General features: G+C 35.3%; 1 protein-coding gene across 1 annotated transcript; it reads left to right on the plus strand.

Annotated features, from left to right (window-relative positions):
- Nucleotides 1-975: 975 nt before the first annotated feature.
- Nucleotides 976-15,796, plus strand: LOC137014673 (ras-related protein Rab-8B-like). Its single transcript, XM_067379112.1, has 7 exons — nt 976-1,177; nt 6,399-6,459; nt 7,901-7,961; nt 13,789-13,866; nt 13,965-14,054; nt 14,292-14,408; nt 14,560-15,796. Exons 1-7 carry the CDS (start codon nt 1,054-1,056, stop codon nt 14,650-14,652), a joined length of 624 nt encoding a protein of 207 aa, XP_067235213.1. The 5' UTR covers nt 976-1,053; the 3' UTR covers nt 14,653-15,796.
- The last annotated feature ends 1,664 nt before the right edge of the window (nt 15,797-17,460 follow it).

The raw sequence follows: 17,460 nt of genomic DNA on the forward strand, positions 1-17,460 counted from the left end.
TCTATCTATCTATCTATCTATCTATCTATCTATCTATCTATCTATCTATCTATCTATCTATCTATCTATCTATCTATCTATCTATCTATCTATCTATCTATCTATCTATCTATCTATCTACTTGTCTATCTATCTATCTATCTATCTATCTATCTATCTATCTATCTATCTATCTATCTATCTATCTATCTATCTATCTATCTATCTATCTATCTATCTATCTATCTATCTATCTATCTATCTATCTAATAAAGCTGTATAATTACAAATTGCAATAAAATAAAACACACAAACCCTCTGGGTTAATATTTCCTGTACTGGCAACCCTGACATTTCTCAGAGCCCCTCAAGAGATGCAGTTCCCTTTCCTTAACAGCTTCCTCCTCTACGAAACACATTTCATTGTTCGATTTAGTTTACTTTTTGTTCTTTTTACTTGCTCTTATTCTTCTTTAATTGAAGCATAATCACAAACTTTGAGTAGAATTACATCTATTTAATCTCAGGCAGTTGGTCATGTGACTACGCCCCCTAGTGGTTGTTCAACGGCATTATTAGACTTTTATTATTTTTATTTATTTATTTATTTATTATTATTTATTTATTTTTACTACTAGACCAATACAACCAGGAACATCATTTTAGGATAGATATAATTCATAAATTAATATATTTCTTTTGAAAGGTGAACCTTAATGTCCAAAGACTTTCCAAACTTTGGAAATCCAAAGAAAAAAGACAAAACAAATATCCTTCTTACACCTAGTGTCAATATCTGTATTAAAACTTTAAAAATGTTTAGGCTACACTAGAATAATTCTTTTTTGTAGCATGATATACAGTGCTTACTTGATAACGACCTGTAATGTATCTAGGGGGGCTTCGTAGAGACTGTGCTCCTAGAAACTACATTGACCAATCGCGCAGGTGCCATCGCGCTGACGTCACACAACGAGGCTCCGCCCTCGCTCGAGACCGTATGATTTTTGTGTCAATGCCATGAACAAGGGAAACTGTGCACTGTCATTCATAAAGGAAATACTGGCTTGGTAAATGGCGAAGACTTACGATTACCTTTTCAAACTCTTGCTAATAGGAGACAGTGGAGTGGGAAAGACATGTCTGCTGTTCAGATTCAGCGAGGACGCGTTTAACACCACCTTCATCTCCACAATCGGTCAGTTCACCGGTGATCTGGGTAGAAGGTATTGGACTCTGTCCCGTTATATACAGGACAATAGTGTTCAGATACAGTGAAACTGTAATAATTAAGTTTCTAGTTTCATTTGCATTGATAAAAGTGGGTTTGAAAAGCACCTGTGGTTTTTTCAACCAATTATGGGATATGTTTAAAACATCTGGATTTATTTAGAAATGCACAGGCCTTTGAGTAGCTTGCTTATGTAGACAAATTAAAATGTTTTTATTTCTTATAATGCTTTGTTTAATATATATTTGTGTTCTATACAATGTTTTTATATAATTTAAATGTATTATATATTTTTATTTATTTAAAATTGTACCCAAATCAGTATTAATATTAAAGGGAAGTGTTGATAGATAGATAGATAGATAGATAGATAGATAGATAGATAGATAGATAGATAGATAGATAGATAGATAGATAGATAGAGATCTAGATAGATAGATAGATAGATAGATAGAATCTATCCATATCTGTCAATACAGATACACAAATATAGATACTCTGGAAACAATGCTGTCGGTGAAGGTGTGAGAGTCATATTTTGCTGACCACAGCTGTATCTACTTTTAACCTGTCAAACCCTGCTCACTAATGGCCTTACAAGTTCATACAGGAGTCTACACAAGAGAACCATAAACTGTATTACTGAGTTATTAATTCTGTGTTCATGCTAATGGATTCAAGGAACTCAGTAAGTTGCTGTTAGATGTTTTGTTGTAGTGTTCAGGTTTAAAATCAATACCATATGCTGTTTTCCGTCATTATTCTTTGACAGTGAGAAAAATGATGCAGAAAACATAAGATGCTATACAATAATAGGCCTAGGAGGAATAAGTGCTTATAGAACCTTTTCTCAACTAGATTTTCTATCACTTATTAGCATAAACCTCATAAAATGTTGTTACATAAATGATTGAAACAATAAAAAAGCTAAAGTTTTAGATTTTTATAAGAAAACGATTGCTAATATCTTCTACAGTTTAACTTCTCATGCACATTTATCTTGCTTTAAGGATATTTTAGACATAATACTTTGTAAGAAAATAATATTTTGCATTGTGTGTGTATGAAAGCTGCAAAGTTGTCTTTCGTCTGACTGCACAGAGAGTTTAGTCATTTCCTTTGTCAGTTTTTCCATCTGATTAAAACGTCACCGCCCCCTCTGCCTTTGTTTGCGATGCTGTCTTGCAAAGGGGTCTCTGAGCCTTGACTTTCTTTCAGACTTCATTTGTATTTACATCCCATTTATCTGGCAAACCAGCTCATTCTCTGAGTAAAAACAGCAATTTTGCTGAAAAAAATGTGCTTGTTTATATGTTAGAAATCATCACGACCTCTCTGCATAAACAATATTTTGATGACAACGTCAGGATGGAGTGCTGGGGAAAGTATGGTTCCTTTGTGTGGGGTCATAGTAGACTTGACCGTGAACAGAGGGCTGTACTGTTTGAATCCCCATCATGCTCTCGTGATATTCACTCAGCCCATCTCAGCATTCTTCCGCCAATGCAGTGGATTATTTGACTGGCATCTGCTTTCTTGTGCCAGGACGTCCATAACCCCAGTTGTGGCCACTCTGCATACTTCCCCACACTTCTGAGCAGTCCACCTCCGCTTCCTGTGACTCAGTCTGTGTGTTTTTCTCAAGGTTGTGATATTGCTTAATTGCTTGATAAATTGTTTGTCATGTTGCTCATTTTTAGCTGTGGTCGTCTGTCGGAAGCTAGTTATTTTAGTTTATAAAGTTTTAAAGGATGTAAAAAAAACTCTTAACCTTTATTAAACCCTCTGAAGCCGTATGGATCATTTTTATGATAGATGGATGCATTTTGGGGGGGCTTCAAAATCTCGCCTCCCATTCACTACCATTATAAAGCTTTTTAAATATATCTCCAATTGTGTTCATCTGAAAGAAGAGGGTTGGTAAATCATTGGAAAATTTTCATTTTTGGGTGAACTATCCCTTTAAGGACCATTCACACCAAGGACGATAACTGTAATGGTAACGATTAAGATATAGTTTTTAAAATCATTCTAAATTTAAAGGTGCCCTAGACCTTTTTTTAAAAACATATAATATAAGTCTAAGGTGTCCCCTGAATGTGTCTGTGAAGTTTCAGCTCAAAATACCCCATAGATTTTTTTTTAATTAATTTTTTTAGCTGCCTATTTTGGGGCATCATTATAAATGAGCCGATTCAGGGCTACTGGCCCTTTAATTCTCGTGCTCCACGCCCACAGAGCTCGCGCTTGCCTTGAACAGTGCATAAACAAAGTTTACACAGCTAATATAACCCTCAAATGGATCTTTACAAAGTGTTCGTCATGCAGCATGTCTAATCGCGTAAGTATGGTATTTATTTTGATGTTTTAATTAATTTTTTTAACTGCCTATTTTGGGGCATCATTAACTATGCACCGTTTCAGGCTGCGGCCCCTTTAAATTCTCGTGCTCCTCGCCCACGGAGCTCGCGCTTGCCTTAAGCAGCATAAACAAAGTTCACACAGCTAATATAACCCTCAAAATGGATCTTTACAAAGTGTTCGTCATGCATGCGGTATGCATGCGTCGGATTATGTGAGTATTGTATACTGTTATATTGTTGACATTGATTCTGAATGAGTTTGATAGTGCTCCGTGGCTAACGGCTAATGCTACACTGTTGGAGTGATTTATAAAGAATGAAGTTGTGTTTATGAATTATACAGACTGCAAGTGTTTGATAATGAAAATAACGACAGTCTTGTCTCCGTGAATACAGTAAAAAAAGATGGTAACTTTAACCACATTTAACAGTACATTAGCAACATGCTAACGGAACATTTAGAAAGACAGTTTACAAACATCACTAAAAATATCCTGATATCATGGATCATGTCAGTTATTATCGCTCCATCTGCCATTTTTCGCTATTGTTCTTGCTTGCTTACCTAGTCTGATGATTCAGCTGTGCACAGATCCAGACGTTAATACTGGCTGCCCTTGTCTAATGCCTTGAACATGGGCTGGCATATGCAAATATTGGGGGCGTACATATTAATGATCCCGACTGTTACTTAACGGTGTTATGTTGAGATTCGCCTGTTCCTCGGAGGTCTTTTAAACAAATGAGATTTATATAAGAAGGAGGAAACAATGGAGCTTGAGACTCACTGTATGTCATTTCCATGTACTGAACTCTTGTTATTCAACTATGCCAAGATAAATTTAATTTTTCATTCGAGGGCACCTTTAAAATAATAGCAGACTCCACACCACAACTATAACGATAAGGTCAAAGAGGAACAATATTGTTGGAATCACTTTCACAACGATTTTTTTCTAGCTGATGAACAATAAAAACATTGACAGCCAATCAGAATCCATCCTTATTTAAAGAGCTTGAGCATTTTAAGCGACATTTGACAAAACTGCAAAACAGGTTTATAATAAACAGAACGTTATTGTGTGTTGGTGTGGACGCAAATATAGTTATAGTAACTTTATAGTCATGTTTTTAAGGTGAATGGGCCTTTAGTCAATATTTTGGTCTTGTTTTCCAGTATATGTATCTAAAATTCTTTTAATGGGACGTATAATGCCCCTTTTACAAGATTTAATAAGTCTCTTGTGTCCCCAGAATATATCTGTGAAGTTTCAGCTCAAAGCACCCCACAGATAATTTATTATAGCTTGTCAAATTTGCCCGTTTGGGTGTGAGCAAAATCACACAGTTTTTGTGTGTGTCCCTTTAAAATGCAAATGAGCTGCTGCTCCTGGCCTCTTTCCAGAAGAGGGCGGAGCTTTAACAGCTTGTGCTTCAGTTGCTCAACAACAACAAAGCAGGAGAATCTCACGCAGCCAAAATGAGGATTGTCAGTAACAGTGTTCAGCCTTACATTGTTCAAACCGGAGTCGGACACTGATGGAGAGACTCAGGAAGAAGTTACAACTTTTAGAATGAAACTGGACGTTTCTGAACAGTTACTGGATAAATTTATGTAGTTGCTGTGGAGTTGATTCAACTAGCATGTGCCGTCATGTTAATCTTTTGTGTAAATCCAGTGTTGAATTGACTCTCGTTTGTGAAGCAGTCCAGCGTAAAATGAAGGCATGACAACAACACTCAACTACAACAACTCTTCCTCTTCTCTAAAGCAGCCCAACATGGCCTCGCCCCCTTTGTTGTGTGTTCTAAGGGGCGGGGTTTATGTAAATATTAGGGTTAGTGATGTCACTAACCCGGGAAGAAGCTTGTTTTAGTCCCGACCAGCTGTTTGTTTTAGTCCTTAAAAAGCGATTTCTGTTAAAGAAAATATCTCCTTTAGCATTGAACTTTGAGTGTCGTAACTTTGCAGATGTTGTTTATGCTCAAACAGCAACACACTAACTAAAGTTGAAAAAGTGAAATCATAATCAACCATCCTTTTAAAACAAGATAACTGTATAATTTGTATGCCAAAATAACATAAGATAAAGGTCTTATTGTCAGAGAAATCAAACAAAATTTAATGAGGTTTATGCATAAAACAAGAACTGTTTTTTAGTATAAACCTCTTAGTTACCAGCCCAGATCTTGAACTAATAATTTGTTGTAGCATTAGACATTTTCCCACAGGAAAACCACACCACAAAGCCACTCATTTGACAATTTATATGGAGTAAATGCACAAAAAGCACCATTCGCGCGTAACGCTCAATTCGCGCGAATGAGGCGAATTCGCGTCTTCCGCGCCGCGCTAAACGCCTCATTCGCGCCGCAAGACCTCCAGACGCGCTTAACATTGAAATCATTCGCGCCAGATGCTCTATTCGCGTTTGGTGTGAACACAGCATAAGGCCTCTTATTGTATTTGTACTTAATTTTTGGTCATTAATAATCTTAGAAATCCTCCATCTTGATTTATTTCTCGAATGGAAACCATCTCTCTACAACATCAATACATTTAAGATGTCAGATATACAGAGAGAACAATCTAAAATGTTAAGTTTGTTGAGTAGTACACAACATTTATGTGAGTAAGGCAGCCTGATACAAGCAACAAGTAATTTTCCTCTAACCAGCAGGACAAAAAAATGGCAAGAGGAGCAGTTTAACCCTAGGAACTGGAAATGGCTCATTACTGCAGTGCAACTTTGATTGTACCATTGATTCCATGTGGTGCCAGTCACTGAAGATCTGACGATGTTTCTCTTTTGCTCTCTCTCCAGGAATTGATTTCAAAATCAGAACTGTCGAGCTGAACGGCAAGAAAATCAAGCTTCAGATATGGTGAGCTGTTTGTCATTAATATGCAGCGCTAAGTTGTGTTTTATATATCCTGTTATGTCATCATTTACACTTCGTCTTTAGAGATATTTAAAGCTGTGTAAAGAGATATTCACATTCTAAACAGACTTTTGAATATAGAGAACAGTTTCTGCACTTAATTCGAGTTTTGTTGCTTTTAAACATTATACCAGTTAGCTTTGAGGCTATTATGCTAAAAGGCCATTTTATTCATCTTGCACACAAATATTCAAATTTTTGTTCAATAAAATGCTTTCTAGAATGAAAATACACTTGTGGGAAAAGAAGTACACTTTAGCATATTTTAAAAATGAGTACTTTTTACAAAATAATATACTTTAAAACAATATTCTACTATTCTACTCGATTTCAGACACTCAATTGCATGTTATTATATGCATTATAGTTTATATTAAATTCATTTAGTTGAACTTAAGACTGCTTTTTTGACCCACAGGTCAAAAGTACTCAAGAACATCTTTATATGTAATTTCATAATTATGCCGTTTTTGAAATATGGTTAAAGTGTACTGCTGAATGTATTAAAATAAACTATAATGTAATTTCTATTGAAACTTTTGTCATGTATTGAAATATATTTGTAATTTCACATTTGTAATAATGAAGCTGCGTTTTAGTACATTTAAAAATGTTTACTTCTGTAAAATACAACAAAATAATTTAAAATGTACTTTAAAGTAACTTTTAATTTAACATTATTACAAAGTGCACTTTTTGAAAAGTGTAAATAAGTGTGTTTCATTAATATCATATTATCTGCAAGTATATTATCTTTTAAAAACATACTTTTAAGATTTGCAGTACACTAAAAGTGCACATTCAATACAATGAAGTGTACTTTCTTTTAATTAACTAACTAACTAGAAATAGCAAGTAGCTAATGATGGTTTGTTATGTTTTGGTTGCATTAACGCTTTATACATTTGTACTTTTTCTGCCCTAAAAATGTGTAAGCCCTTCAAACTTCTTTCTTTCAAAACAGAAGAGGATTCGGTTAAAGAAACCAGTTCATGAGCTAGCAATATGCTAGTTAATATCTAAGCACTATTAGAAGGTTTTTGGGATCTTTAAGTGCTGATATTTATAATAGTCCTTGACTGTCCTTGAGAAGTAAGAAGGAAATGACATCACACTGTGGCTATTCTTCCTGTTAACAGTCATAATGCTCCAGCAGACTAATGAAGGATGAGACATGCAGACAATAGTGTCATGAACATCCGTGCCTCTCCCTCTACAGGGTTTACTGCACATTCTACAGGATGTTTATAATAAAATCTGGGAAAGAATGGGGTGGGATTCACAGTAAATGAATGTGAAGTGTTGAGGTTCAGCGAGGTGACAAAGGACGGAAGGAACGAGGTGAGGATGCGTATTTGCGTGTGACTGTCTGGTTGTTTTACAGGGACACGGCTGGGCAGGAAAGATTTAGGACGATCACCACGGCGTATTATAGAGGCGCTATGGTAAGATACTACTGGCTATTACACTGTGAAAAAATATTTTCTTACTCAGTGTTTTTGTCTTGTTTTCCATTACAAATATCTAAAATTCTTAAATCTTGAAGTAAAATTACTTGAGATATTTTCTTATTTTCTGGAAAAAAAAAAGAAGTCAAAATTATGTGAATTTATGTATGAAAAATAACTTGCAATGGAGTCAGAAAAATAAAATCACTTAATTTTGATCTAGTTTTTAGTATACAAGGGTGTGTTCACACTTGTAGTTCGGTTCTCTTGGTTCTTTTGGTCCGGGCTAAAGCCTCGTTCAGACTGTTCGTCCAAATCCGATTTTTGTGCATATCTGATTGAAATCCGATCAGATTTAGCAAGTGTAAACCGCAAAAAAATCACATGAAATGTGATTTGTACAAATCCGTTTCGAGCTACATTGAAATGTGGTTTGAAATCCTATTCAAATCGCATTTCTGGAAATCCGTTTCAGTCTGACTGCTCTGATCGGATTTTGCATGGTTTAAGTGACTTTCTCACACCACATAAAAAGTAAATGTCAGACGTTGTTATAGGAAACATGCTAAAAAATTCACTGCAGAAACAAGGTTGTGTTGTTGCAAAGTTCCGGACGAGCAGAAAATGACAATGATAATGACAAATTGGACTGCCAGTGTGAACGCAGCCTAAAGACCCCGATATACTTCAAATGAAGTTCTTTTTCGTTCTTCTTTTAGGGGTAAAACGAAGTTCGAAATGCATGACCAGCGATATACTGTAAACCAGTGGTCGCGATTGACCGGTCGATCTTTATCACTGTTCCAGTAGCTCGCGAAAATAACAGAAATACAAAAATAGCCTACATTACATTTCTCCAGTCTTTGTACTGTATTTATTTTTCTGTTATTTTCGGGAGCTACTGGGACAGTGATAAAGGTAAATAGCCCACATTATGTCTGAGTCTGTAAACGGCCGTTAACAAGAGGCCAGAGACGCTGAAGACGGACGCGAAGAGGAGAAAATTCTGTAGCAGGCAGAGCAGATCACTGTTCACGATGCTCGAACTATAGGAAGGAAATATAAATATTGAATTAGGGGTGAAGGGTTATATGAATGCATCTCTAAAAGGAATTACTGTCTTCAGAAAAATTTCAATGGCAACGGCATTTTATTTTCATCTTACCTCCTAATAAAGTAGCTAATTATTAGTGCAGTTCAGCTTTGTTTACAGCGGTAACCAAGGAAACGCTGTGTCACTGTTGCTCCATAAGCGCCACCTGCTGTCAGAAAGTGAATTTGCGTTTCATTCAGCCTGCTGTTTTTGTTTCAAGCTTTTTTGTGTGTAGCATATAATTTCACAAAGATAAAGTCAGACCGTTCAGATCTTGGGCTTAAAAAGGTTGGTGACCACTGCTGTAAACGAACATCTGACGCCGCCCACACTGTTGTGAGCGACGTTTAGATGAATATGTAAATATGTGCCATGCGCTTTCTTCTCAGTAACAAAATAAACACAACAAAAATGAGAAAACAGCAAAAAATTTTTTATAGAAAGCATAAGAAAAGCGTCTGATCACAACAACATGAGTATGTTAGCACGAGCTCTGCATAGTAGTCCAGTCACGTCACGTCTTCATATAGCACTTTATTCAATAGATTGCTTAAAATCAAGCAGCTTTACAGTATCAAACATGAAAAACAGTGTCAGTGCCTCATTTTCTCAGAAGCACAACTTGATTTTGTACTATAAATCGGTGTGTTCATGTTTTCATGATTTGACCTCAACGAACTCAAACACACAAAATGAGTCAGAGAAGTGAAGGCGGAGCCTCAGCACACACCTTCTCTTACGTTATCGTCACGGACCAATGGTAGTTCAAAGGTGTTTTGCAGCTGGAGCGAACTTTTCCTGAAAGTTCACTTTGGCAAGCCGTTTCGAACTTCCAAAAAGAACACAAAACGAACTTCGTTTTGGCCTGATTTTGTTGGAAATGGCGTCACATCAGTTCGTTCTTTGATTTCGTTTGAAGTATATCAGGGCCTTAAGGGTGCATTCACACTGGCGAAACGAGGCATGGTTCGCTTGAAAAATTATTAATGTGAAAGCTGTCATACAGATCGGGGAGCACACCGGGGTACCGAACCCGAGATTACCTGTAGGAGGTGGTCTGAGTTCGGTTGCGCTGGAACTGTGGTGCAATTTACATAAATGTCAAAGCAACTCAGACTCAAATACACACTTGTTCAAGAAGTAAAGTAATCTGCGCATGCTTTTTAGATGATGACCAGTAGTGTTGTCAAAAGTACCGACTTCAGTACCAAGTCAGTACTGAAATTTAAAAAATGTGACAATACCAACATTTCCACCTAGCATTTTTAAACACTTGTGATCGGCCATTTTGTTCATGCGCTCAACAGATTTGTCTGTGATTGGCTACAATAATCAACACTTCAAAACATGTTGTAAATAGACATCTTTTACGCTCTTCACCGAGCGTTTACACAGATACACATGGGAGCGTTAGACATATCTGTTGAGTGTGTGAACACAATGGCCAATCAGAGGTGTTTAAGAATCCACTTAGATGATAGTGGTGATGATTGAGTGTACAGAAACTATTTAGCATTCAGTTTCATTGTGCAGAGCGAGTGGAATTAAAGAGGCAAAGGAATGATTCACAATCGGCTTTCTCCTCAAAGCAGTCTTTCTTCAAGCAGCAGAAAGCTGCCTTCATGCAACGTACATATAGTAAACCCAAGTGTTGCTCCCTCTGCTGCATATAATAGCACAAAAAAAAAAAAAAGACATGATGTGATGACCTAAGTTGAACGCAAATGCACCAGGGTTCAACAGAATCAAGCTGAATCATACCCCCTTTCCACCAGCACGAACCGGGTGCTAGTTCAGATCTAGTGCTAGTGCCAGTTCGGAGTTGGTTCAACTGAAGAGCCTTCTAAGAACCGGTTTGCCTTTCCAAAGGCTAGAGAGCAGCACAGAGCCAGGTCTTACGTCACTGTATACGTCTCATATTTCACAGCAAAGCTAGCGCTGCAGCGCCAAACACACCAAGCTTGTTCGAGATGCATTGGCTTCTCGCATAGCGATCGGCGCATGACATCAGAGCTCCGCGAGAACGATCCAAAAGCACAAGGAGTCATATGCTCTACAAACGCTCCCATGGATCCACGGCACCCGCCGAATCGGTCCGCGCTGCTCTGATGCATCTCGAACAAGCTTTCTATCAACAATCGCGGATGTTTCACTCTTGTTGATGCTCATGGCTTTGCGAACCCACATCGGCATCCAAACCCGGCTTGGTGGTCACAAGTTTCTTGTTGGTCACGGTAACCCCGCCCCTAGCCCCTGATGCAAGCGGTTCTTACTTTTAGCCCAGCAATGTTTTGGTGCTACTTAAGAAACCACTTCCTGGTTCGGAGCTAACAAATAACTGATTTGAAACTAGGCTCTGGCTCCGAACCAGCACTCAAACTGCCTTGGTTGAAAAGGGGTATCAGACTTGGACCACAGCAAACATGCCCTGTGTGAAACCCCCATAAGAAAACGATACATTTAGTCCTGGTTCAGAACAAAACAAGGGCTTTTATAATGTATATTTTGCGATGGAACTTATTAAACATCTAAAACAATGCTGTGTGCTTGGCTAATTGCACTTGTTGTATGTGTGCACATATGATGGTATATTTTTACCAGCTGAAAACTCGTGAAGAGCTTATAAAATGTGTAAAGGAGTCAAAACAGCACCTGTTGCACACAAACGAAGATCTGCAAGGAGACGTGGTTCTGACGCCTGTACCAATTATAATGGGCAACTTAGCTTCTATGACGAGAAAAAACAGGTAGCTTCAGCATTCTGTCCTTTTTTGGGTCGCATCTTGTGACATCACATCCTGTTTTTGGTTCATCCTGGTTTTTAGATATCTTTGGTCTGTGCTGCATTCGTATTTCAGTTGAACCACACCAGAGTTTGTCTTGAAGCAGACCCAGACACCCTGAAAATGTCTTGATCTTGATCCACTTGTTTGATGCGCACCAGGATTCGGATAGTAGATCAATTGTACCAGATGGTTTTTTTAGGGTGTGTTCACACTTGGCAGGTCTGGTTCGATTAAAACGAACTCTGGTGCGATTGCTCTGTTAGTGCGGTTCATTTGAATAAGTGTGAACGCTACCATCCAAACCCTGGTGTGCACCAAACAAGTGGATCAAGATCCACATTTTCAGAGAGTCTGAGTCTTAATAATAATAATAAAAAAACAAAGATATGACATCCAAAGTATGTAAGGTAGCACAACTAGATCACTTTTATTGAATCCTTTTTATTGAAGTGTCAAAATGTCATTCGGTTTAACCGTCCAAATGCCAATACAGCCATTTCATTTGTGATTAAAATATCTTAAAATGTAATAAATGTAGATATTTTTTTATTCTGGCATGATTTTATCAGCATAGTGCAAAATGGTATTAAAGTTGTGTGTAGAAGTCGTTGCTTTATTATGAGAAAGAATGTCCCAGACAAATGAATTTCATTGATGTCATTCGGAGTAACCGATATAAAGAGACCATTTTGGATCAAGTCATGCGGTCAGTATCATATGACAGGATGTGACATCATAACTATTTGAAAAATTCATGTTTTCACTTGCTCATGTCCTGAAACATCAGGTCATTCGGTACAACCGCTATAAAATATGGAAAATGTTTTTGCTAGCTAGTTAGATTTCAGTCTGTTAGTTAGCATTGTTTGAAAATATCGTCATTCAGTATAACCAAAATTTTGGTTAAACCGAATGACTTTTTTGGCGACAAATTTTGTCCATCTTGAAAAAAATGACAAAAGCAGTGTTAATTGATTATAAAAACCGCATAATCTCATTGTTAACACTTAATAAAACTTCAACATTAATTAAATCTCCATTAGGTTTATTTACACTTTTAAAAACCTTATTTGTCAATGACCGCTATACATACAGTTTGCTGTGTACTGAGATATATATATATATATATATATATATATATATATATATGTATGTATATATTTATATATATATATATATATATGTATATATGTATATATATATATATATATATATATATATATATATATATATATATATATATATATATATATATATATATGTATGTATATATGTATATATATATATATGTATGTATATATGTATATATATATATATATATGTATGTATATATGTATATATATATATATATATGTATGTATATATGTATATATATATATATGTATGTATATATGTATATATATATATATATATATGTATGTATATATGTATATATATATATATATGTATGTATATATGTATATATATATATATGTATGTATATATGTATATATATATATATATATGTATGTATATATGTATATATATATATATATATGTATGTATATATGTATATATATATATATATATATGTATGTATATATGTATATATATATATATGTATATATATATATATATATATATATATATATATATATATGTATATATGTATATATATATATATATATGTATATATATATATGTATATATGTATATATATATATATATATATATATATGTATATATATATATATATATATGTATGTATATGTATATATATGTGTATATATATATATATATATATATATATATATATATATATATGTGTATATATGTATATATATGTATATATGTATATATATGTATGTATATGTATGTATATGTATATATATGTATATATGTGTATATATGTAAGTGTTGATTGTTGAAGATGGATGTTTCATATTTCTGCTTGCTTTGTTTTCAGGGCATTATGTTGGTATATGACATCACCAGCGAAAAGTCATTTGAGAACATTAAAAACTGGATCCGCAACATTGAGGAGGTAACTGAAAATCGAGATCTATAGATTTTGTTTGTTGTGTTTTCATTTATTTGACACATTTGTTAACAAATCACATTTCTTTTGGCTGTACTTTTCAGCATGCATCATCTGACGTAGAGAAGATGATCCTCGGCAACAAATGTGACATGAACGACAGGAGACAGGTGTCCAAAGAAAGAGGAGAGAAAGTGAGATCTCTCACATCTTACAAGTTTTTACAGTATTCCACACAAATAGATATAATAAAGCTAATAATTTACAAGGAATAATATAAATAATGATTCCATTTTATTTGAAAATGTCATTTTTGTAACATTTTTGTATTATTTTGAATGAGATATATAGTATTTTGAGCGATACAGGATGTATTTTTAATTTAATCATTTAATGACTGTGTTGTCATTTTTTAACATTTTGTTTTCTAGCTGGCAATTGATTACGGTATCAAGTTTTTGGAAACAAGTGCAAAAACCAGTGTAAATGTCGAAGAGGCCTTTTTCACGCTTGCCAGAGACATTATGGCTCGACTCAACAGAAAAATGGTGAGTGTTTTTTTGTAAAACAAAACAAGTGCATTATACTGGATATCATTTATGATTGTATTATGGTTATTTTAAAAATATATTATTTGCTTAATAATTTATTTTTTATAGGTTTCACAAACTTTTTTTAAAATGTCTTTTTGTTGACTAGAATGATGGTGGTCAAGCAGACGGTGGGGGGCCGGTGAAGATTTCCGAGAAGCGCTCCAAAAAGCACAGCATCTTTAAGTGTGTTCTGCTGTAACTCATTTGCGGCGTGTGGATACGTTCACTTGCTGTGTCTCTTCGGCAGCCAGAAATGCTCAGCTGGTAAAACATATCACATGAGCCCCTGCAAAAGAGCTGGACCATCAGGCTCAAGAACAGATGAAGGTTCGTGTCTCCAAGCCCTTAAATTCAAGATGGAACAGAGGAATGATGCAGTTTTGAGAGATTTACTTGGTTCACTCTGTGGTAGAGTCATAATAGGAAATGTTTGCTTTGTTGTGTGGTGATAATCGTGATGATTGTGTCAAAAGATAATGGATCAAATATGAATGGTTTTGCTTTGATATGTTTTTGTGTAATATTATGTATGGACACATTTGCTTGAAACATTTGCTGCTGAAAGCTTAGATGTATCACATACAATATTTATGAATTAGTCAGTGAGTCTGTTTTGTTGTAATATGTTCCTGAGTGTCTTGTATACAGCATATACACTGTTCTTGCACTGGTTCAAAAATTTTAATTGAGAAGATCTGTAAAAATGCAATTTTTGGAACACTAGTGGGTTAAAAAAGCACTTTACATGTGTTTTCGATGAGCTCTCCTCACAGGCACATGTCCATGTATAGCACAGACGGACATCAATCCACCCACTGGAAGGTTGCAAAGATAGAACATGATGGCTTTAGAGCATGATGGGTAAAGGAACATCTTCAGGTCGGGTATCAAAGGGAACACATCTTACTTGGCAAAATCACAGTCACCCATAGTAAATGAGTGTTTGACACAGCCAGTCAAATCCGAGAACCGTCAGTATTAAGGGAATAAGAGAAATTGTGCCTGTGTTGTAGATCCTTAGCTTTAGGGTTATAAGTATAGGGCTTCAGTCCAGCACTGATTTGTGAAAATTATGTGACTTTTGTTTTTGAATATGAAGATGATCATTAATTATTTAATTAGCATTTAAAATTAATGTTTTATTTGAAAAAGACAGGCGCCTTCGCCATTTGAAAGCAAGTTTAGAAACTAGGGTCCTTGTGTCAATGCTACAGTATAATGTTTTGTAACATGAAAGTCACTGATGCATGTTTATGTAAATCCATTAATAGAAACTGAGCTTTTTTGTATTTCAATATGATATCACCTTTTTAGCTCTTTGTCATTTTTTGATTGAAAATGTCCAGTGCATAATGAATATATATATATATATATATATATATATATATATATATATATATATATATATATATATATATATATATATATAAATATTGTACAAGCAACTTTTATTTACTGTTTACATTTTTTTCACCATAGGCTCTTAAAAGAAACATACAGTTGCCAAAAAGTGGTATTATGTGCTTTTCATGCTTGTACTGTGTAAGTTGTTTTAGTCAAAGGATCCAGGGTGAATTCAACTGGTCAAATCAGCACTTTTGTTTTCAAATATGTGAGACATTTTGGTCTCCTATTGAAACTGCACTAAAGGCTGTGTCAGAAGTAGTACAGATTACAGCAATAAAATGTCCCCATTTGGGAATTCTCTCTTCCGACTATTTGTGCTGATATTAGGGACCTTAATGCCTTGGATCTGAGTTTATTAATCTGATTTGGACAAATACTGCCGAAGAATGTTTTGATGATCATCATTTTACTTCAACAAATGTAGCATATATCATGACCACTGATATTCAGATGGGACCATTGTTATGCATGTATTTTCTTTCATATTTGTGACTGTATGATTGACTTTTTTTTTTTTAAGAGACATATAACGCAACCTGTTACCTGAAAAGCTAATATGCTCGTTTAAACATGTTAAAACCTTAACAAAGAAAATGTGAACAAGAATTTGAAGTGTGTTTTTATTAATTGTAGATTTTTATACTACATATAACCAAAGTAAATACTGTATAAACATATCTTCATACTTCTCATCTTATTTTTTTCACATAGTTTAGTCTTCTTTTTGTCAGCAATTCATCATCCAGAACAGTAGATGGTGCTATTAGACAGTCTTATCGCAACAATAAACAGATTACTGCTCCTATACAACCTGCTAACTTCAAACATTTTGCATTGAGGTAGACTCATTTTGTCTTTTGACTTGTTCAGTTTGCATAGCCTTACTTTTTTGCCCACAAATTGTCATTATACTGTATAATACTGTTACTAATACTGTATACCAATCCAAAAACACCTAAACCATAACACATAAATGGCATAATGAGGACCAGAGCAGTGAGCAAGGTTACCTAATGTATTTTATACCTTAAATATATATATATATAATGATGGAAATTGCAAGCACACAATTAATGAACAGTTGATGATATGGTTTCAAAGATCTACTACTCCGTTAACTTGATCATGACACCTGAGTACATACTGCTAATGTAAGTATCTAGTGTTACAGGTGCATAAGGAATTTAATGTGTGTATCATTCTTATCTGAGGAATGTATCTTCTTATTGGACTCCTTCTAGAGCAGGCATGGACAAACTCGGTACTGCCCTGCAGAGTTTAGTTCCAACCCTGATTAAACTCACCTGCCTGTAGCATTTTAGTAATCCTGAAGGAATTGATTAGCTGGTTCAAGTGTGTTTGATTAGGGTTGGAGCTAAACTCTGGCTGAATCCCAAATGACATACTTCTATGCACTTTCGGTCTTGTGGACTTATAATGGCTGCTGCATGCCCGTTAAGTCCATAAGGCCGTAGGGTGTCCCATTCATCATTTTAGGTTTCAGAAGGGTGCTCGCCCCCTTTGTGGCCGCTATGCGCCCTCGATGTGCACTTAAGCTGAGCCCACAAGTCTGCGAGCTACATAGAGGACTTTACCCGGC

Source organism: Chanodichthys erythropterus, chromosome 24 (genome assembly GCF_024489055.1).
Source record: "Chanodichthys erythropterus isolate Z2021 chromosome 24, ASM2448905v1, whole genome shotgun sequence".
Classification (NCBI taxonomy): domain Eukaryota; kingdom Metazoa; phylum Chordata; class Actinopteri; order Cypriniformes; family Xenocyprididae; genus Chanodichthys; species Chanodichthys erythropterus.

Coding starts and splice junctions, on each gene's coding strand:
- LOC137014673 (XM_067379112.1), top strand. CDS start 1,054: ATGGCGAAGACTTACGATTACCTTTTCAAACTCTTGCTAATAGGAGAC. Junction 13,867..13,964: donor GGATCCGCAACATTGAGGAG/GTAACTGAAAAT, acceptor TGTACTTTTCAG/CATGCATCATCTGACGTAGA. Junction 14,055..14,291: donor CCAAAGAAAGAGGAGAGAAA/GTGAGATCTCTC, acceptor TTTGTTTTCTAG/CTGGCAATTGATTACGGTAT.